The sequence below is a fragment of the Daphnia pulex genome, chromosome 7, assembly GCF_021134715.1.
Source record: "Daphnia pulex isolate KAP4 chromosome 7, ASM2113471v1".
NCBI classification, from domain to species: domain Eukaryota; kingdom Metazoa; phylum Arthropoda; class Branchiopoda; order Diplostraca; family Daphniidae; genus Daphnia; species Daphnia pulex.
The window spans coordinates 12,163,703-12,183,761 of record NC_060023.1 but is presented as its reverse complement, the minus strand read 5'-3'; the positions used below and the strand labels follow the sequence as shown (position 1 = coordinate 12,183,761).

Here is a 20,059-nt window from a genome sequence, read left to right as displayed (position 1 = left end):
CGCTTCAGTTTATTTTTATTTATTTTTTTTATTATAGCGCCATTCACAAAGAGAAAAAAAGACAAAAGTGTACTATGGGTAAAGAGAGGATTTCTAGAATGGTTTGAACAATAAAATAATTTGATGTAATTTAAAATCAAGTTGTCTTTTTGAAGAAGTAATAATTGACTGATTGTGCTGAAATCAGGCCAATTTTATGGACAAACAATCGGAGTTTAGTAGTAAAGTTGCGACTGTTGGCTGCGGAATGGGGCTGATGACGATGAATGATTTTTGCTCTTGTGATGAGCAGGTGTCGAAGAACCGGTTTTCCTTCTATTATTCCTGTCGTCTATACTTTGATCGCTACTACTGCTGATACTGCGATCTCGATGACGATGCTGTTTATGGCTCTCATCTTTATTTTTCTTCTTGTTTTGTTCTGGAACGGCCAAGTGTTGTTTATGTTTCATTTCGTGCAGATGGTCCATCACGGGCGTCAGTTCACGATGCATGATGAACTCGTTGTGAGCCCGGCCTTGAAAGGAATAAGACGCAGTGGTCACCAACTGAAAGCCAAGCTTCTCCAGCCCATCGAGAATCAGCCGCAATTCGCAATGAGTGGAAACGGATCCTCTTCCATCGGCATTCCTGGATGGCCCACGATGATTTGTCATCTGCTTGTGATTTGGCTGTTGATGTTCGCGCAAAAATCCGTTGATCTCTGGATCTAATTCCGGCGAATAATCCAAGTTGATGGGCAAAGAAGGGTCCTGTCACACATAAATTAAGTTATTACGTCAACATTTGTTATCCACGCATTTATAAGAGAAAATGATGCTTATCTTGTATTGAATTACAGAATTAGTTTAGCTTCTTTTATCTTACAACCACGCATATCTCGACTATGACTAATCATATGGGCAATGTAATGTGTTTAAATCAATAAAACACACACAATTTTCAAATAAATAGTGAAATCAAATTACACTGGACCAGTCTTTTATTCCAGTTTCTTAAGCTAATAAAAGTTTTAAAAAATTGCTGGTCTTACCCATCCACCTGACTGGACCGTTATGAAAATGTAGGGCATCTTTAATGTCGTTCGACGGGGGAATTCAATTCAACTTGTGAGCTGGTGATCTGAAAGTGAATAAGGGAAACAAAGGAACTAGAAAAATGAAAAAGCTGAGCGTGACCGTAACTCGACTGAATGTTACGGGAGACGAGTGATAAGAGTGTAATAAATCGTTGCTTATAATGTGTTGGTCGAAATATCAAGCATGCAGATAAGATTGCAGTTGGACTAGTAACCATATCCGTGTGTGTGATTATCATGTCTGTTTTTTTGTTGGTCTGGATAGTAGCATTCTCACCTTGATTCCTTTCCGACGATGACAAGTAAACAAACATTCGCTGCAACAGAAAAAGGTGGGTGGTGATTCAGTGACAGGTGTGAGACAGGGATCCTGTTCATCCGATGATATCACATGTTCCGGTGGTTCCACTAATTCGTTCATGAGCCAAATGGAAGAAGCAGAGGGCAGTGGTGGTGATGGTGAGAGTCGAGGAAGAATCGTCACAACTATAAACCAAGGCTTATGTTACGGTGACTGCGCGCACCATCCAACAGAATCCCTGGACCCGAAAGCTACGTCTACGCCATGGTCTAAATGAGTCTATTTTTTTGTGCGCACTTCTCATTTCTCCCATGTCTTTATTAATAGAATTAAGATCTTATAACAAACTATTTAAATCGATCACTATACTCCTCCATAACCCAAAGCTGTCCGGGAAGACCTTGTAGAATAAAGAAAATTAAGTTTAGTGTTGATTTATGCTTTGACAATCGCTTTTCCAAGGTTGCCTCCTTTCAGCATATCAATAAAAGCTTGGGGCATATTTTCAAATCCTTCGGTATGTGTTTCCTTGATTTTGATTTTACCCTAAAATTAAAAGGAATAGAAACAATGTAGAACAATTACAAAAAGGAAAAATCAAGAAAACTAAAAAGGAAACTCTTAAATGAAAGAGATACCTCCTGAATCCAGGTTAGCATTTGACTCATTCCTTCTTGGAAGCGATTAGTCCAACGGTGGATGAGAAAGCCTTCCATCTTAAGCTGCTTAAAGACCATTGCGGGTTCAACGCAAGGGACAAGAGTCGGCGTAGTGTCATTGTACAAAGAAATGGCACCACACACGGAAATACGCCCAAAATCATTCATGTGACTGCGGACAGCTACGCTCAATGGCCCTCCAACCTGAAAATTTGTAAAACAAAACAGAATAATTAATCATAAATCCAAGCATAAAGTAAACTCCTATTGATGTGGTCTTTATACTTTTATAGGACATCTTATTAACAATGTTAGGCTCAATCTTACATTATCGAAATAACAGTCAACACCGTTGGGAGCAGCTTCCTTCAAAGAACTTTTCAAGTCGCACACTTTGTAGTTGAAAGCCCTATCGAAACCCAGTTCATCCTCTAGCCATTTGACTTTATCGTTTGTTCCAGCAAAGCCAATCACCCGACAACCTATTCCAACAGAAACAAAAATATATATTTGTTATGCAAACAACTTTTATAATCGTGAATCATTATACCCTTGATTTTGGCTATTTGACCGACTAAACTACCGACTGCTCCGGCTGCTCCACTCACGACCACGACATCGTTCGGTTTGGGTTTACAAATTTCCAGGAACCCGAAATATGCAGAGTTACTACATAATAAGGAACAAAACATGGATGATAGGTAAGAAAATAACGTTGGATTACTGTTACCCTGGCATTCCAACGGCCCCTAATCCGACAGATGGACACAGTGATCCCAACTCGGGCAGTTGAGTGATCTCCTCCATGAAATTCTTTGATTTAATATCTGGATTGATAACTGTGTGAGTTCTCCATCCCAAATAGCCAACCAGGAGAGATCCAATGGGAAACTTGTCATTTTTGGATTCTACAACTCTGAAAATTTAATTAATTTAAATGTTAATTTCTTCATTTGAATCACAAGACTATGGTGAGAATAAAAACTTAACATTACTTTGCAACTTGTCCTCCTTTCATTGTTGTCCCTATCGTAATCAACAAAAGTACTCTGTAACATTTATAATGATTCTTGTAAAAACATATTGGAGTCGTAAAATATACTGTCATTATTACCAAGAGGCCAGCTAAGGCTGTAAGGTCTCATGTAAGGGTCTACACTGAGATAAAGGGCTTCACAAAGAACATCTGTAAAACCATAAAAAATTAGTACAGGCGGAAAACGTACATGAAAAGTCATTAAGTTGGTGACCTCCTGCTTTTAGTTCTGGTAGCTCTTCAACTTCCAAACTAAAATTATCGTGTTGAGGCAAACCATTAAACCTTTTGGAGAAAACAAATTTCTTTGCACTGACGGTGTTGTTAACGATTGACGTGTGGAAACCTACATCAACAGGAATCCATTTGGTTAAGACTGGTTATGTAAAATACCTTATTATTCCAAACCTGTTAATTGGCAGATTGACGGCACGAACTGCCGACACCTACCATACATGAACTGGTAAACCGATCCAGTAAAAGCTCGTCGCATCTAACATTAAATAAGTTATTTCTAATGAGAATAATTCTGAAGAATAGTTCGGTGATTACCATGGTAAGTCGATGGAAAGAATGTCGGAGAAGTCGAGAAACACGTTCAAAAGTGGAGATGGAAAATCAAAACAAACTACACCACCTGGCGTCCGAAAATACTACTGAATGTTTCGCCATCTATGATCGTCACCAGCAACCACAAATATTTAAATTTCGAATATGCAAAACATTTTCGTTCCTTTTGGAGACATTTTCATACAGAATACGCGATCCCCACCGGTTTTTCTATCCGATGAACTTGATTTTTATGCTTAAGTTATTACACAACAACCACAAATAATAAAAAGAGAAAACCGACTACATTCAAGTATATATTGTGGTTATCATAGACATTTAGATTTTAGACTGGTACACAAAATAAGCATACGTGTAAAATCACATTAGACGCTTCTTGAGCTGACGGAGAACAACACCTAAATTAACTTGAATTTAACCAGAGATTCTTCAGTTGGATTTGGAAATCGCTGCAGTTGTGTTAAATCAAAACCAGAGAATATTAGGTAGCAATAAGGGATGTCAGCAATAGGGTTCCATGTAATCTTGAGTTGCTGTAAATTAATGTCGATACGCACTGCAATTACAGGACATCAAACTTATCTATAGCAGCTCAATGTTACAGGGAGTCTCACACTGCCCATTTCTTGCCACCCAGTGCACTCTGGAAATGATAAAAACAGTAACAGCGATTGGTGGATCTCTTAATACAAGTTAATGCGTTGTTTTCCATTAGTTAAAATCATATAAGGTGAAATGTGTGGTAGAGAAAAAAAAAAAAAAAAATTTAAATAAAAATCTACGGCCGAAGCATTATACACAAACGGGCCAACTACTTTATGGTTATTATACTTGTAAGAAAATGAATGTCTGTCATAGACGTGGCTTGGAAAAATGGAAACAGTTTAACCTTCATCACTTTTTCGGATTGACTGGCTAGCTGTCGATCATTGCTGGACTGTCTAATAAAAGCAAAAATAAAAAACATAAATCATATAAGACAATTTTCCAGTAGATTATAACTGCAACGTCTCCTTATAATGTACTAAGAGACCCAGCAGGACAATACGAACTAATGCAACCAGCCCAACTTGGAAACACTCTTCAAAAGTACTAGGTAATGAAGGTTCAATTATGTTGATACCTGTTGAAATAAGGTGCGTAGACAAAAGCGTTTCCGCTTCTATCTCAGCAGCAATCAGATGGGATGGATCATTATTCTGATCAGACAAAACCCCTTCTCTGTCGATGGTCCGAAATGGTCATCTGATCCACATGGTCCATGACGGTCCACAATAAAAAAACACATGTCTTTTGCTCTTCACCTTGACGATGATGTTTAGACTTCTTGAATGTGTGCAGAATGTTTGCAACCAATTATCGACCAAAAGGGAAATGAATAATAAAGACTAGTAACCATATATCTCATTAGTTCTTCCAAATGTTTCACTGTTTCAAATCTGAATTTGACCATTACCCATCACACAGCTTTCTACTTCACATTTTTCGCGGGCCACAATCTCTTCCAGTTTCAAAACACTGGCAGTTGTCCGCCGAACGTTACGACCGCATTCTGAAAAAAAAATAACGAGTAAAATTTTCTCTCATTTCAAAATTATAAGTTAGTGCATTAAAGTTACTGGATAATGTCGTTGAAGATAGCATCATGTCCGTTGTGTAGCCGCTTCAAAAAGATGGCATGTTTGAAGAGAAATTACAGCGTAGAGTTTGGACGACGAATGGGCAGAGCGTCCAAGTGTTTTGACATTCTTACATCAATATAGGATATCGGAAGTACATTTCGTCCACACGAAACATTGAAATTTTCCACTATAAAATACTAAAGAAAACCAAAAATTGATAAGATTTGGGTCAATTGATTAAACTACATATTAGAACACACCGAGATAAAGATTCAGAATATTACGTCAAAGGAAATCAGTCGAATGGCAGCTCTATAGTTGCACATCAGTTGGTTATTTCCAGTTCTAATTAAACTCAAGTTGGCGGTTTGGCGGCAACACATGATCGCGCTTGTGTCGCTCATCACCCGTTAAAAGCAGGGACAATGGCCAATACGTAAACGAAACTAAGCAGAAACATTCCTACACAGCAGTGATAATTAAAAATAGCCAAACGAATGAAAAAGGAAAATAAAATTACCCATAATGATGAGGATCTTGTAGACTAACCGATAAGCATTTTCAAGATGGTGAGCTCGTAGATGATAGTGAAAAACCGCAATATGATGGTCACAATTTCGAACGAATGGGAAAATTACAATCCAGTCATTCGAAATTATGTGCATCATAGAACGCTTATCCACCATCCTAGATCATGCTTTCGACTCTAACTGCGAAAAACATTACAATTAACTTGTAAAAATAAAATATTTAAAGAAAAACAGGAGCCCCAAATGACGGTTACGGCGGTGATCCAAACGAGTTCGAATAACGTGTCGTAACGATTGCGTAGGGATCGTTCGGCATTTCCATAAAACCATTAACAATTACTGTATTAGTAAAACATAAGTGTACGTTGAAATGTAGCTTACCCAAACGAAGAGACGACAAAAACACACGAGACAACATCATATAATTTGATAAAGTCGTGTTCCGTCAAACCACAGACGACGACAAGAAAAATCGATTGGCAATTAGAAAAGCGAGTGCTTCAATCAAGACAAACATTGCGAATCTTCAAACATAAAATAACGTCAATCTAAAGTTATCGATAAGATTCATTTTTATAATTTACCTGGAGCAGTGATGTTGAATGGCTTCTTTGATGTTTAATCCAGCCTTGGGATTACAAATGAAAATTCAAATAATGTGACTTGGACAGGGCTAAGGATGAAACAAATATTTAAACGAATATTCTTCTAATATTTATTTTATCCTTACCAGACTCCATCCTTACAGGATCGCTTTCTTTCAATTCGGTGGTAGGAAAACTGGAACTGATTTATCTCGATTTTTAGGATCGTTGAAATTCGCTCAACACGAAGGTGGAGATGGGAAGGATTTTCTTGAGGTCTTTAGCAAAGATCGCGGACGACTTCGTTCAAATCTGAAACTAAAATGTTGATGGAAGAAAAGTTGAATGCAACTAGACAAGATGGGCGCTTATTTTCTGTGGAACCTTATTGGTTATTAAATTAAGGCAATCCATGTTTCAAAAGACATTAAATAATTAAATTAGTTAACAAAATCGTACTAACGTCGAAGGTGAGAAGATGGGGGAACCCTTTCGACAGCGCAGTCAACAATAAAAAATTAAACAAGAACCGGTACAAAAGATCCAACTGGGAATGAAAAAACAAAAAAACATAAAATACTAAAACAGGAAAAGAATTAAGAAAATAGCATGTACCGTAATCGATTGTTGAGTAGTTTGCGTTCCTTGTAGGTGATGGAATCCTTGTATAGCGGGGTGTGTCGAATCACGCGGAATCAATACGAGTGCAGAAGCAAAGATCATTTTCAAAGTCGTCTCCTAATTACATCATCTCTGGTCTTTCCACATTACAAATTCCAAAAATTCAATCGTTAAACTTCCAAAATTTCTACTGCAATCAAAGGTCATTAAGTATCGACTTTACAATTGATATTAAAGTTAAACTTACTCTACCACTTCTTTGAAAAATCCCTTTGCTTCAGATTACCGGTATCGCCCTCGGTCCGTTGACACGGAAATAATATCACCCGCTCCAACCCCAAGTTTACGCACAAATCTACCACGAATCTGCATTTTTAAATAACCATTTAGATCACCAATAAACAGAACATGCATTGAAATTAGGTTCAGGTGCACGAAAGATAGGATCTATTCTAAATACACACAGAGGTAAAATTCCCACAAGAGATGATGACTTACCAGAGCGAGAAAAATGCAAAGCAACAGACGATGAGACACGGAGACGTACATTTAGTCTATCACCTCGATCCAAGATTAGTTATGACTAGAAACTCGGAGCCTATACAGAATAAAATCATTAGAAAGACAATCAGCGATCTAATAAAAACATGTGCAGACTTACATAAACCCAGACTTTCAAACTTGTTTAAATCTCCCAAAAGGAGAAAAACAAATGCATAACAAGATGGTCAGCAAGGAAATGGTGGTAGACAACGACGAAACATGCATCACTTTTACTAGACGAAATTGAAAAATTAGTTACTAACAAGAAAAGAAAACAATTTGACACACACACCTGGAAATGCGTGAGACTGCTGAGTTTAGCGACGTCGCTCCGACAGTCAACACTTAAACTCTAATTAGGTGGCAGACTTACAAAGTCATTTCGGCATGAACAGACAATTAAAACACTTGTGTCTATCAAATCTATCAAATCAAGAACTTGGGGATAGGCCAACCTGTTCAGCCCAAAAAGAAATATTTAAGATGATAAAATTCCATGAAAATGAATAAAATACCTTTTCATGCAAATGAATAAAGTGGCTTGTATGCAAAGGGCGGCATTTGACTGGGTGGCCACGATCACATTAAACAGTGACAGAGCTTCTTATTAAAAAATAAATTGGAAGAAAAACAGGGACATACGAAAAGGGAGGAAAAACTCCAACTGACGTCGTCGCCGGAAATAAAAATCAAACGTAGTACATCTAATACAATTTAACATAAAATTTTCCATTGAAAGAACTACTACTTTTTATCAATTGTAAATACGAGTAACTTACATATTCGATCGAAATCAGAAGTTTGTTCGTCGATTACCTAAAACATACAAATGAAAATGAATAAGAAATGAAATTCAATTATAAGAAAAATATTTACAAGTTTGAAAGTTGGAGGTAGATTTCAAGATCAAAACAGTTGAAATGGTCTTCAGTGTCTTGTCTGCCCAATTAAAAGAATCGATTAAATTTTTCAATAAGAAATTATCAAATACTCTACGTATACTCACGGAAAACAAATTTCATTTCAAAACTAACAAAGGATGGGGCAAAAGAACTATATCTAAAAAGTCCGTGAAATGAAATTACATCGCCATACTGAATTTCTATGAACAATAATTATGTAATTCTTACATGGAAAGATGAAAATAAATAAATGGCGGACGGAATATAATCAAAGATCGCTCGTTCTATGATTAGGACCCATTCTCCATGAATCCGCCAACGCCGGAAGTAGGAAAATAATGAAAAAGAACCAACCGAAAAGATCTTTAAAAAAAGCCTTCCCCCTAAGTAAAAATTGAAATCAATTATTGACATGAGATCAAGATTAATTCAATTATTACTACCTCTTGGAAATTAGGAACGGTGATTTTCACCACCATTTCAGCGAGGAAGAAACCACCTGCGATGACATCGCATGCAACAAAAAAGGACCAAAGGAAAGGATAGAATTGAAATGTCTTGGGTGTGTTGAAGCAAACGGAATGCAGACTGAACAGAGCGCCCAGGTGCAAGAGCCGTTCCATCTTCAACAACACCCAAGACACTTCTACCGTCCAACCCTGGAAATGCTCGCCATTTTTATACCCAACCTCCGCATATCGTTTGACAAGTTTATTTTTGAATACGAAATCAAAAGTGGATCTAAATGGTCTCAATTTGTCTGTTGATGATGACCCCCTATTCACTAACTCAACCCTCAAAGGCCAGAAAATGTGAGCTTCGCAATTACAGTTAGTTCGCTTGGATGTCTACAAATTTCTAAAGAGTTTAATAGTTCAATTTGTTAACGTGCGCAATTGCGGAGCCCAATCAGATCTATTTACTGTTTAAAAGGAGTATCAGAAATAGATGCAATTTTCTGAATAATACGAGCCCATTAGAAGTAAGAAAATAACCAAATTGCCGTCGCCTACCTCCTTCCCCTGAGGTCTTTTCCCCCTATTTCTCCCGGGGGAGGGGGATATACAGATCGGATAAACAGTACCAACTAACCACCTTTGTGTAGAAAATAAGCTTGTTAATAACGCTACAAATGATTGCTAAAGTCAAAATAGGAGCCAACAAACCATTTGATCTATGACGCGGTAATAAGGAGAACACTTAAATAATGATATTCCGATTAAAGTCTGATACGTTTTACCTCGATCCGACTGTCGTTACTGAGTGATGAAACATAACGCGATAGACAAAACCCTAAATGCTCCTCAAGGATTTCAATCAATAGCAATTACTAATGTGATCAAAATACTACCTGGATAGAAACCCCAACGCGACCAAATAAGCGACAAAAACCCAAAATTGTGGCCCTTCAACTAGGGCGAATTATGGAGGGATGTTGGCCCATACTTGAGTTTACCATGCAAAGAAAAAATCACAGTTAAATGTAAAACGTAATTACTTCTGTTTGATGAACGATCACTTCATTGGATTCGCAATGTTGTCCTTATTCCGCTTCTAACGGGCCTCTTTTAATCTGAGGGGGTGATTTGGATCCTGTTCTGAGAAATGGAACTTTTGAAGGGGTGGTAAATTCAATGTTATGTTAACTGTCACCTTGTCGTAGAAGTGACGATGCGTTTCCTCGTGTTCGTTCTGAGATTGATTAAATGATGGACTGCTCTTCTTCATTCTCTTCTTACTGACGGGCTACCAGAGGCGAGAATCTTGATTCTGATCCAAACAATCAATTCATTCAGCACCTTTGGCATTAAAAAAGTAAAGTAGTATCTTAAGTTATTTAATTCATTTTTATACTTTGTGGCATCTATAAATAAACAATTCCTGCTTACCAGTCACCATGGATCCTTGTTCAATGGAAGATAACGACTTGTTGATTCGAATTTCCATTTATTCCTCGTAATTTTCTTTTGAAAAAGACCTTCAATTCTTCCATTTGGCTTCTAATGGCAGGATTAGTTACGCCTAGCTTCTTTGGATACTCGCAATTATCATCAGGGATGTATTGTGGAGACGGAATTGAATTTTTCCTATGCTTTCGAAGGTTACATCCGAGATCAGAAGAGTTAAATGCTTGTCAGCTATTGGTTCGCCGGCGTTGTAATATCTTCCTCTGCAACAGGTGAGCTTGAGAGACGAGCGACCGGATTGGTTCGAATCTTCTCGATGAATCCTGAATCCATATCGATATAATCGATGGAACCTATTGCTGCAGGGATTTGATAACATTTACATACATCCGACCACACTTGCTGCCTCCACCATCCAAGTAAAGATCTCTCACTCATCTCTAAACAGTGACCACATGAATGTGTTTCTTACTTGTCGTTCCGTGTACAGTAGGAAGAAGCCTTTCGAAACTGTCACCATTTCGACTTGTATGGTCACTGTGAGCTGGGTAATGGACATGTATGGCTTGCGACATCATTTTCCTCACCTGTGAGAAATAGTTACGATATTACGCCATAGAACTTGACAATATAAGCACATTGTAGAACCTTACACGTTTTTAACACCACTCACATTGTTTGGCGGGGCCTTTTCTAATCTATCCAACAGTGGGGAAGAAAATTTGTGAAGTCAAATTCAATACATTTAACAATACGTCGATCGATGAGCTACATTTATAATCGTTGCATATCGAGATGGCCTTGTAATGCTGTAAAACAGGAAATAATGATTAATTTTCAGATTTTGAACTTTAGATCAGTTACAGAACATTCACAGTATCACAGCGAAAGAAGAGCCTTGGTAACAGTTCTGTTGGAAAATGGTGCATCCTTTGTTTCAGAAATATAACGAGGGAAGGCCCCATTCTTTTGATTCGTATGGGAAAATGAACATATCATACAAGCAGGTTCCGACTGATTAAGAAGCAATAGGACTGACTGAATTAAAAACTGTTGAAATTCAAATGGGAAAACCACTATAACAATGAAAAAAGAAAATCTAACAAGCAAATGCATAACTTATCCAAGAATCAATGTGATTGAACACCAATTTCCAAGAGCAATTGGCTTAGATCATTTACACCAAAGTGGTGTGGAAATAAAAGAAACAAAAAATATTTACGACAATAATTACGGGGTTCCTGCACGCGGCAGGAAACGGGAGGGAATTCTGAACAAAGAACACCTCGTGGAGTCGTGGATTGAAAATTAACATGTGCTTCTCAGTAAAGTCGTCCACTTAATGAGAAAATTAACGGTTTAGTCTGCTAGCTGTGTTGCCAACGTATTAAGGAGTAGATATTTATATCAATTCAAATCAATTTACTTTATGTAAATTTATCTTATGAAAATTGCACGGGATACGTTTCAAATTTTCAAATAGCAGCAATTTCAATTCAATAAGGAGAAACAAATTATACTTGTGAAAAGGAGAATCAGAATATGCTGACGATCTCAATAGTGGGGGTGTAAAATTACAGGACATTCTCAAACCGTTAAATTTCTTTATACATGTATCTACTGAATGCCTTTATTAATAACGAAGAAAGAAAATTTGAATAAAGTTGCCAGATTAACACGTGTGTGAACAAAACAAATCCGACCACCATCTAGCGGCCATAAACGAAATCCAAATATTGACAAAGGAACAAGTAGTGCCCCCTATAAGAAAACCTCACAGGTGCTTTTCTCTACGCTTGTGTGCACGCAATGGCATTGATTGAGCTTAACGAAGCAAAACTGAATAAAAGTCGACTCGACAAAAATAGCCACAAGTATTTGTTTAATTAACCGATGCCACTTTTGACACAAGCATGCCAAAATATTGTGGTTGCCATGGTAACAGCCCTATGGGCAAAATTTACGACCAAGTCGCAATAACCTTTATTTTTCTCCAATTTGAGGCCAGTCTAGTTTCCGCTGGATTCTTATCTCTTTTCCTCTGGCCAGCCAGGATCTCTGATAAAGAAACGAGTGCCAAATGATATTCGTGTGCGTTTTTCAATACAAGGACAATGAACTCAAGGAGTCCTGCTGGCTGATACAAAGGCCACGGCGTATATGGGTCACGTGCGAGGAGTTTATAATACACGACGACGCAATTACGCAGTGTGCGCAGGTATACACGACCAATACCCAGGAAGCGACTCCAGTCCACGACGTTCTTTTGTTTCGAATCTAAAAATCGGCAATTAAAATTGGACGACGGTTGGACTCGATGAAACAGTTTCTAATTGAATCAACATTCCCGTAATTGTTTGTAATGATTGCCCTTGAAATATGGTAAAGAGCATAGCAGACGACGTTTGAAGTGCAAGGGGGGCGGGATTTACCTCGTGGGGAGGGATTTTCTCGACGTCGAAATTTGCGTCATGTATATATCGCGATATGTTGTACACACGCGGCAAAAATCGATTCTAGTCTTTTCTTTGTTGACGTTGAAAAAGGCCCACATAGCCCAACTCGAAACGCACGTAGACTCTCACACAGACACACGAGGGAGAAAGAAGCACAAATTTCTTGTTTTGTTTGTGTTATCGGAGCGAGGCTAGTAAAAACCGAGCCAACATTTCTGCCAATTGAACGTTTCGAGCTTATTAAACCACTCGAATAATCTGCAATTGTCTAAAAGGTAAAAAAAGGTCGTTGTTTAATTTTTTCGATCAATATTATTCGTACGCGTTTGTTTTGATCGTGGTATGGGGGGAGGCATGGAGACCAAGAAGATGCGCAGAAAAACGTGTGTGTGTGAAAAATCAGCAGTAGGCTCCATTTTGTAGAGAGATAATTTTGAGAATTATGTTGGAACTAGCAATAAGAAAAATGAGCAAGGCCAATGCAGGATGATGGTAGAAGAAACAAAAGTTGTCGACATTTTGGGTTGTCGAGCTGGGGGTCATTGACGCCGTACCACAAAGTCCCTTTGTTTCCCTTTCAGTTGCTCCTCCATCGAATTTTTACACTAGTCAGAAAACCCAACAACATTTTTTCGAGACCTCTATTTCTCCTTCACGGTAATGCTACTTACCGTGCGTTTTAAAGCATCGATTCGCGAAAGTTAATTGGCCGATTATACCTGCTCAAGGACAAAAAAGGAATTTCTGATTGTCTTACATTTATTTTTATTATTACTATGGGATTATTACTTGTTATTTTCAGATGTTATTAGGCCATTGTTGGAAGGACAATCTTTTTTTATTCTTTTATTGGTATATATTTTCATGTGTTGATTTGGTTGGCCACAGCTGACGATTGACTCGTTTGTTTTGTTTGGCTGCAGCAGAAGACGTAATATAATAATCTCGGGCTCTTTGTTGTGGAAGGACCAACGCGATGAAAATTTTTTAAAAAATAGTCAAGGCCGCCATTCTTTAAAAAATATTAATACCGTATACACAAAGACTTTTAATTTGTTTTAAAATAGATTTAAAGGGAAACTTAATAGCAGACGATGACCCGAAAAAATATTAAGAAATCGGATGGAAAAGGAAATTTACTTTTGTACGATGACAACAGCCTTTTTTTTAAACGTTTTTAAGTGTTTAAAAAGAAGTAGAAAGTGACGGTGGGTTAACAATAGCAGCACGTAACTGTGTTTTGTTCTGCACTGCAGACTTTTGATTAATATTTACCAAATCTGGTCGGTTCTCTTCTTCATCACAGTTCTGATTTCTTATTGTCTAAAAGATATTGTTTCAACAGGCAGCTTAAAAGTTATCTCTCTTTCGTTGTTGTACAAGAAAGAAATCTCTAAATTTCGTTTCATTGTTTCTCGTTTTCCAGGTGTGTTACAGTGGCCCACAGCTAAAGGAGCAGCAGCAGCGATTTCTACTCAATTTAGTGAGACGTTGGCCTCACTCTGGCCAACCAGAACAGCTGGCTTTGCTGGCCCCCCTCCTTGGGGGTGCGTTGGGAGGTGAATATAATCATCCTGTAAAAAAAAACAAATTTGCCTCCCATTGTACCACGTGAATACAATTTTCAAGGTTGTCGGTGTGAATCATGATTGTATAATTCATTCTTTTTTGCCTTCCAACAAAACAGTTGAGGATTTTCGGTGCTGAAGCTGCTGGCCATCCACCTCAAGAAGACAACAACAGACAGCAGAATCAGCAACAGTTAGTCAACCGTCGACGACGTCAGAGACAAGCCGTCGTTGCTGCAGCTGGTCCAGTGAATCGCCACAACAACAACAACGTGGCTCATCCGAGGAATAACGAACAAGAACCACAAGCACCGGAACGACAACAGAGGAATCGTCGTTGGATGGCAAACGGCCAGCACTCTACTTGGTTTCAAGGTCAGTGTTCGGCAGTGCCATCCTTATTTCCTTTTCCATAATATGCCCAAAGCTAAAATCAACTTCTTCACCAGCATCTTAACTCATTTCATTGTTCTTCCATGTGCTGTGTCGACTGGACTGGCAGGTATTCACTCCATGGGCCACTCGCTAGGATCGTCCTCTTCGGACGGCCCGTCTTCATCTTCAATCAAGGATCCGTGCAGAATGGTCAAGACATTTCAGGCGTATTTGCCAGAATGTTGCCACCGCACTTATTCGTGCGTCCACTGTCGGGCCCATTTGGCCAATCACGACGAACTCATTTCCAAGGTGAATTAACATTTTTCTTTCACAATTTCGATTTTCTTTGCTAACCATTTTGTGGCTTTTTATGATTGTGGATGCCTTGAATAGTCGTTCCAGGGCAGTCAAGGACGAGCCTATCTCTTCAATTCCGTGTAAGTCGCCATAATCCAGTTTGCAATTCAGTCGAGTCTAGACGCCAAGGACGAATTCAAATTTTCATGTTTATGCGACTGTTTTATTAAAAATCATTTTCTCTCTCCCCTGTAGGGTGAATGTGGGTTGCGGTCCAGCCGAGGAGCGTGTCCTGCTCACGGGATTGCACGCTGTCGCTGATATCTATTGCGAGAGCTGCAAAACCACCCTCGGATGGAAATATGTAATTACTATTATTAATACTTTTCAAACATTTCAGTTCATTTTTTAAAAAATAATTGTATTTCACAGGAACATGCATTTGAATCGAGTCAAAAGTACAAGGAAGGCAAATTTATTATCGAATTGGCCCACATGATCAAGGACAACGGATGGGAATCGTAAATTAAACCCTAAAAGTCTTTCGTTTATTTTCGGTTTAGGGACAGCAAAAAAAGGATTGAGAATTCTGTTTTGGTTTTGCCATCATTTGCGCATAGTTTTTTCGTTCCGCCTTTTTATTATTTTTTCCCTTTCAAGTTAATCGCCCACCTCATTTGATTAATTTCCGTATCATTCTTGATCTCTCTCTTAAACTCTACTCTCTCACTTGATTTGATAATCGATGACGTTTGATGCCCCCCTATTAGAAATTCGCGGAATTTTCTTTCTTATTTAGTTACGATTTAGTCCCTCCATTGATTATGAGATTCATGGGGGAGTCCACGGGATCACTTTGGTTAAAGAAAAGATCGATGTCTATGTTTAAATTTTTAACTGTTTGTGTCTTATAATCGTCTTTTTAAATGTTTTACTTTTATTAGACGTTCTCTCTTGTGTCGCATCTTATATACATACCCCCCAAAGAGAATCGCTCCCCCCGTTCCTCGTCTACACGATCCCGGAAAAAAACAAAAATTATTTCAAATTCTCTCGGAAAGAAAAACACGCGACTCCTAGTCATTTGAAATCTGTCGGATTGCCTGGCGCTTTGTCGACTCTTGCATTTTCTCCCAGTCTTTATCCCTTTTTTTGTTATCCTGTTGGTGATTGAAGGATCGCGTAGAAAAAAAAAAAGAAATTTCAAAATCAAGAAAAGCTTAATTTTAAAGATATTTCCCTTCGCTCCTACTTTTTTTGAAAAAAAGATTAACCCCTTAATTGTTTTAGTTTCTTTGGTTAATAATCACCCTCTATTCGGTATCCCGAGTCTTTCACAACAAAAACACACTCACACTTGTACGATTCATTATTATTTACCTAGTACTCCTTTTTTCTTAGTACGTTGAAAAAAGTGACTAGTAGTAATTTACATTTGTTTCTATTTAGAAAATTCATTGGGCAAATCTTTTATTTCTTGACAAGAAAAAATTCAAAGAAAAACAAATTCGGGTAATTCAAATCGGTGGATGGGTGGTGTCTTTTGTACCTCTTGTTACCTACCGTCTATAATGTCTAACTTCACCTTCATTCAAAAAAATCTGTATGCATAAATATATATTATACTGTATTATTAATTACCTTCAAACCAACTCTGGTGTTTTCTCCTGTGAAATCGGAAAAATAAAAAAATCTGAAAATATTCTGTGCAACTCTATAATTTAAAATCTTTACTTCTTAACGTTTTATGTCTTTGAAGTAAATCCGCGTCGACAGGATTCCGATCAATAATCCACTCGGAAGTTGTAACTAAAGCCTCTATTCATAATTTTGCAATAATCATTTGAGACCAAGTTCCAGTTTCAATCAGGTGTGTATTTATTATATTTTGGTCAACGTACAATAAGTCCGTCTCAACTTTTTCTGTTTAATTCTCTTTCAACTTTGAAAAATTCACCCCACCCCGCACACGCACAAATTCAACGTCTGAAACTGTTTTCATTTTCGAACTTTCGTCTGAAAATTCAAAAACACAAAAAAAAAAAATGATTTTGTCCACCTGAATAACGTTTGTTTGTTTTGTCGGGGGATGGAGTGATGGGGGGGTAGCGTTGGTTATAAATCAATTCTTCTCTATGTGGTGGTATGTTAATTGTTTTCATGTGTCAACTTTGTCGTCGCTTTGGATCAAGACAGGAGAAAAATAAGAGAAATGAAAAGAATTAGAAGAGGAGCGTGCTCATGCCACCCATTTCGCTCTGCTCCTTGACAAAGATCTCAAAGTACTGGTAGATTATGGTCACGGCCAACAGGATACCCGTGCCAGAGCCAATAGCGCCCATGAAATCGGCAATCACCGAAAGAGCTCCGATACACAAACCACCGAAAGCGGCCGCTGTCGGAATGTATCGGTTCAATTCGTGGATCATCGACGTCTCACGATGTCCTCGCATCACCATCTGTTGCTCCTTCAGCTGCTTGGCAACCTAAATTTAATATAAACAATGTAATAAAAGTTAAATCAAAATGAATTAATCTAAATTACATCTTTGGCGGAAGATCCAGACACGTCAATCCACGTCTTGGAGAAGAAGGCGCAAGAGCCCAACATGAAGCAAATGTAAAGGACGGCGTGGATGGGATCCTCGGCGATGTGACCCAGACTCTCTGGAGGAGACAGGTAATAACACAGACCACCAATGGGATAGGCACGTGCAGGTCCACCTCCGCCAACGTCGCCCCAAACGCCGAGCAAATTCACCAAAAAGTTGCCGGCGAATTTAACGGCCAACATTTGCGAAATGACGTACAAGTTGGAGACGAGAGCCGATTGCAAAATGATGGGGATGTTGGACGTGTAGAACAATTTGATGGGGTAAGACGAGTATTGGCCACGGTAGCGAGCAGATTTGATGGGCAAATCGACGCGGAAGCCCTGGAAGTATATGACGACAGCAAAGACGAGGACTGTGGCCAACAGATTCATCAAGTTGGGCAAGTTCTGGCGGTAGAAAGCCTCGCGGAGAGCTCGAACCTTGTCCTGGCGAGTGGCCAAAAGGTGGAACAGAGCAATAACGGCACCTTCGAACTCTGTGCCTCGGCCAGTGTTGACTGTCGTCGGGCTGAAGGCCTTCCACACGATCGTCTCGCAAATATTGGTGGCGATAAAGAGTGAAATACCAGAGCCGAGACCGTAACCCTTTTGGAGCAATTCGTCGAGCAACAAGACGATCAAACCGGCGATAAACAGCTGGATGACGATCAAAAGGCAAACACCACGACCGATTTCACTCGGCTCGCCGTACATGCCCGTCATGACGTAGACGATCGACTGGCCAATGGTAATCACCATACCAAACACTGTAAATAACATAAACATCAATAGGCTGTGGACAAACATTTCAATTATGATCAGATGAGCTTACGTTTCTGTGCTCCGTTGAAGAGAGCCCTGTCCTTTGGTGTGTCACCGACTTCAATAATCTTTGCACCAGCCAACAGTTGCATGATGAGGCCAGATGTGACGATGGGGGAGATACCCAACTCCATGAGCGTACCTCTGTTGGAAGCCAGGATGACACGAATCCAGTAGAAGGGATCGGCAGAATCTGAGCTCATGATGCCGAAGAGGGGAATCTGACGGGGGACAAACACATTATTGAAATACAGATAAGCATTCAAGTGTGGGCGAACAAAAGTACCTGGCAGCAAACAAGAAAGATGAGGAGGGTGATGGCTGTCCATAGCACCTTTTCACGAAACTGGATTTTTCGCTCAGGTTTGGCAATTTCAGGCAGGATGCTGCAGAAAGGCTTGATGACTTCCAAGAATTTGACTGCAAGCAAAGTAATTAGAAGTGGATTATCAGAAAGGGTTGAGCAAACAAGAATGCAGGTCTCAATATGTTAATCAGGTAACAAGTGGCTAGGTCTGGTAGCGAAAACTAGCCGATTAAATGCAATTCAAGCGTCACTTACAGCCCATTTTGGAGGTGTGATTGGTGACGACAAAGAGTGTAGCAAAAAGAGAATCGGAAACTATTTCTCGATGGTTGAAAAAAGAGAAAAAGTCTTTAATAAATTGGGGTGAATGAAACGCCGGCTGGCGTTCCTGTGGACTTGACTTGTTCAACTGTGCAGTTACCCGTCTGACAGTTCCACATCGACACAAGCAAAACGGTTAACAATTGAATCGATTCACTCGTTTCTAGAATCGAGTTGAAGGTAAAACACCCCGATACTATGGCGATCTAATGGGAGAGCCCGACTGAATCGATTAGTGAAAGAGTGAAGCGATACGCGATTAATCGCCGTGGATGCTAAGAATCGTATCGAGATATTTCCACGTTGGAACTTGGAAGCAAAGTCACGTGACACATCATCAAGAATAAAAAGGAAAGAAAAAAGTCGAGTGTGGGTTAGCAGCACTGGGGGCGCCTAAAAATCAACTGCGTGTCACTTGGACACGTTGCCAATTTTAGTCGATTGGTTTTTGTTATTTTTCTTTCTTAAAGTATAGAATTTAATTTGTCTAAACTAGTGGAAATTCTTTATTTTCATAAAATGTCATGAAAATTATTGAAACTTGTCAAAATGGCTTAAAACTTGGAAATTACTAATTTAATTCGTTGTATAGAGCGCGAGTCCATCTAGTGGTAAAATGATTTACTATGATTTCCGCCATCTAGCAGTCAAAATATCAACTCACTGGCTCGCCATCTAGCAGTCAAATTTATAACTAGAAATACTGAAAATGCGCATTCGATTGAGTTTCATTTCCCATCTTATCTTTTTTAAACCGTCTCAGTAAGAAAGTCGTTTAGTCTCATGTTTTCGATTATTTCTGGGCAGGACGACAAGATAAACGTCAGAATGCCAACAAACGGGGAAAAAAGGAAGTCGAAAGAATCATCGCCACGACCGAGAGAACACGAGAAATGTTGTCTGCTGCCGAACATGAATGAAAAAACAAAAAATAATAATCCCGAAAAAGGAGAAGAAAGGAAGG

At 38.8% G+C, this 20,059-nt stretch overlaps 4 protein-coding genes and 2 long non-coding RNA genes across 17 annotated transcripts; 1 reads left to right on the top strand and 5 right to left on the bottom strand.

Moving 5' to 3' along the window:
- Nucleotides 1-152: 152 nt before the first annotated feature.
- Nucleotides 153-1,493, bottom strand: LOC124197419. 2 transcript variants are annotated; one of them, XM_046592870.1, is made up of 3 exons: nucleotides 1,356-1,493; nucleotides 1,034-1,122; nucleotides 153-752 (listed from the first exon to the last, which is right to left on the bottom strand). In XM_046592870.1, exons 2-3 carry the CDS (start codon nucleotides 1,070-1,072, stop codon nucleotides 216-218), a joined length of 576 nt encoding a protein of 191 aa, XP_046448826.1. In that variant the 5' UTR covers nucleotides 1,073-1,122; nucleotides 1,356-1,493; the 3' UTR covers nucleotides 153-215. The 2 variants fall into 2 exon arrangements, with proteins under 2 accessions (XP_046448826.1, XP_046448824.1); XM_046592868.1 differs by lacking the exon at nucleotides 1,356-1,493 and having other exon boundaries at nucleotides 1,034-1,226.
- A 186-nt stretch (nucleotides 1,494-1,679) lies between these two features.
- Nucleotides 1,680-3,715, bottom strand: LOC124197418 (prostaglandin reductase 1-like). The gene is made up of 10 exons (XM_046592867.1): nucleotides 3,627-3,715; nucleotides 3,483-3,567; nucleotides 3,289-3,420; nucleotides 3,153-3,224; nucleotides 3,034-3,064; nucleotides 2,769-2,954; nucleotides 2,589-2,707; nucleotides 2,366-2,520; nucleotides 2,018-2,242; nucleotides 1,680-1,925 (listed from the first exon to the last, which is right to left on the bottom strand). The coding sequence occupies exons 1-10, from the start codon at nucleotides 3,627-3,629 to the stop codon at nucleotides 1,815-1,817; spliced, it is 1,119 nt and encodes a 372-aa protein (XP_046448823.1). The 5' UTR covers nucleotides 3,630-3,715; the 3' UTR covers nucleotides 1,680-1,814.
- A 212-nt stretch (nucleotides 3,716-3,927) lies between these two features.
- LOC124197584 lies at nucleotides 3,928-9,930 on the bottom strand. Of its 5 annotated transcripts, none has more exons than XR_006876256.1 (21): nucleotides 8,890-9,930; nucleotides 8,675-8,829; nucleotides 8,551-8,603; nucleotides 8,421-8,483; nucleotides 8,324-8,360; nucleotides 8,060-8,248; nucleotides 7,837-7,999; nucleotides 7,663-7,771; nucleotides 7,500-7,599; nucleotides 7,249-7,367; nucleotides 6,996-7,191; nucleotides 6,844-6,927; nucleotides 6,527-6,698; nucleotides 6,381-6,469; nucleotides 6,178-6,320; nucleotides 5,787-5,998; nucleotides 5,527-5,728; nucleotides 5,264-5,463; nucleotides 5,101-5,196; nucleotides 4,768-4,970; nucleotides 3,928-4,585 (listed from the first exon to the last, which is right to left on the bottom strand). It is a non-coding gene; the product is annotated as an uncharacterized LOC124197584 (long non-coding RNA). The 5 variants fall into 5 exon arrangements; XR_006876255.1 differs by having other exon boundaries at nucleotides 4,768-4,967; nucleotides 5,551-5,728; nucleotides 7,663-7,777; nucleotides 8,890-9,929; XR_006876252.1 differs by having other exon boundaries at nucleotides 4,768-5,032; nucleotides 7,663-7,777; nucleotides 8,890-9,928.
- An 862-nt stretch (nucleotides 9,931-10,792) lies between these two features.
- Nucleotides 10,793-11,683, bottom strand: LOC124197585. Of its 2 annotated transcripts, none has more exons than XR_006876257.1 (3): nucleotides 11,576-11,683; nucleotides 11,007-11,162; nucleotides 10,793-10,940 (listed from the first exon to the last, which is right to left on the bottom strand). It is a non-coding gene; the product is annotated as an uncharacterized LOC124197585 (long non-coding RNA). The 2 variants fall into 2 exon arrangements; XR_006876258.1 differs by having other exon boundaries at nucleotides 11,027-11,162.
- Nucleotides 11,684-12,364: 681 nt separating this feature from the next.
- On the top strand, nucleotides 12,365-16,287 carry LOC124198448 (protein yippee-like 1). 6 transcript variants are annotated; one of them, XM_046594288.1, is made up of 7 exons: nucleotides 12,365-12,571; nucleotides 14,236-14,368; nucleotides 14,497-14,752; nucleotides 14,880-15,064; nucleotides 15,149-15,192; nucleotides 15,308-15,416; nucleotides 15,485-16,287. In XM_046594288.1, the coding sequence occupies exons 3-7, from the start codon at nucleotides 14,719-14,721 to the stop codon at nucleotides 15,575-15,577; spliced, it is 465 nt and encodes a 154-aa protein (XP_046450244.1). In that variant the 5' UTR covers nucleotides 12,365-12,571; nucleotides 14,236-14,368; nucleotides 14,497-14,718; the 3' UTR covers nucleotides 15,578-16,287. The 6 variants fall into 6 exon arrangements, with proteins under 6 accessions (XP_046450244.1, XP_046450242.1, XP_046450240.1 ...); XM_046594286.1 differs by having other exon boundaries at nucleotides 12,370-13,084; XM_046594290.1 differs by lacking the exon at nucleotides 12,365-12,571 and adding an exon at nucleotides 13,184-13,466.
- A 619-nt stretch (nucleotides 16,288-16,906) lies between these two features.
- Nucleotides 16,907-19,499, bottom strand: LOC124198447 (protein transport protein Sec61 subunit alpha). The gene is made up of 5 exons (XM_046594283.1): nucleotides 19,030-19,499; nucleotides 18,754-18,887; nucleotides 18,478-18,688; nucleotides 17,598-18,412; nucleotides 16,907-17,538 (listed from the first exon to the last, which is right to left on the bottom strand). The coding sequence occupies exons 1-5, from the start codon at nucleotides 19,034-19,036 to the stop codon at nucleotides 17,275-17,277; spliced, it is 1,431 nt and encodes a 476-aa protein (XP_046450239.1). The 5' UTR covers nucleotides 19,037-19,499; the 3' UTR covers nucleotides 16,907-17,274.
- Between the last annotated feature and the right edge of the window lie 560 nt (nucleotides 19,500-20,059).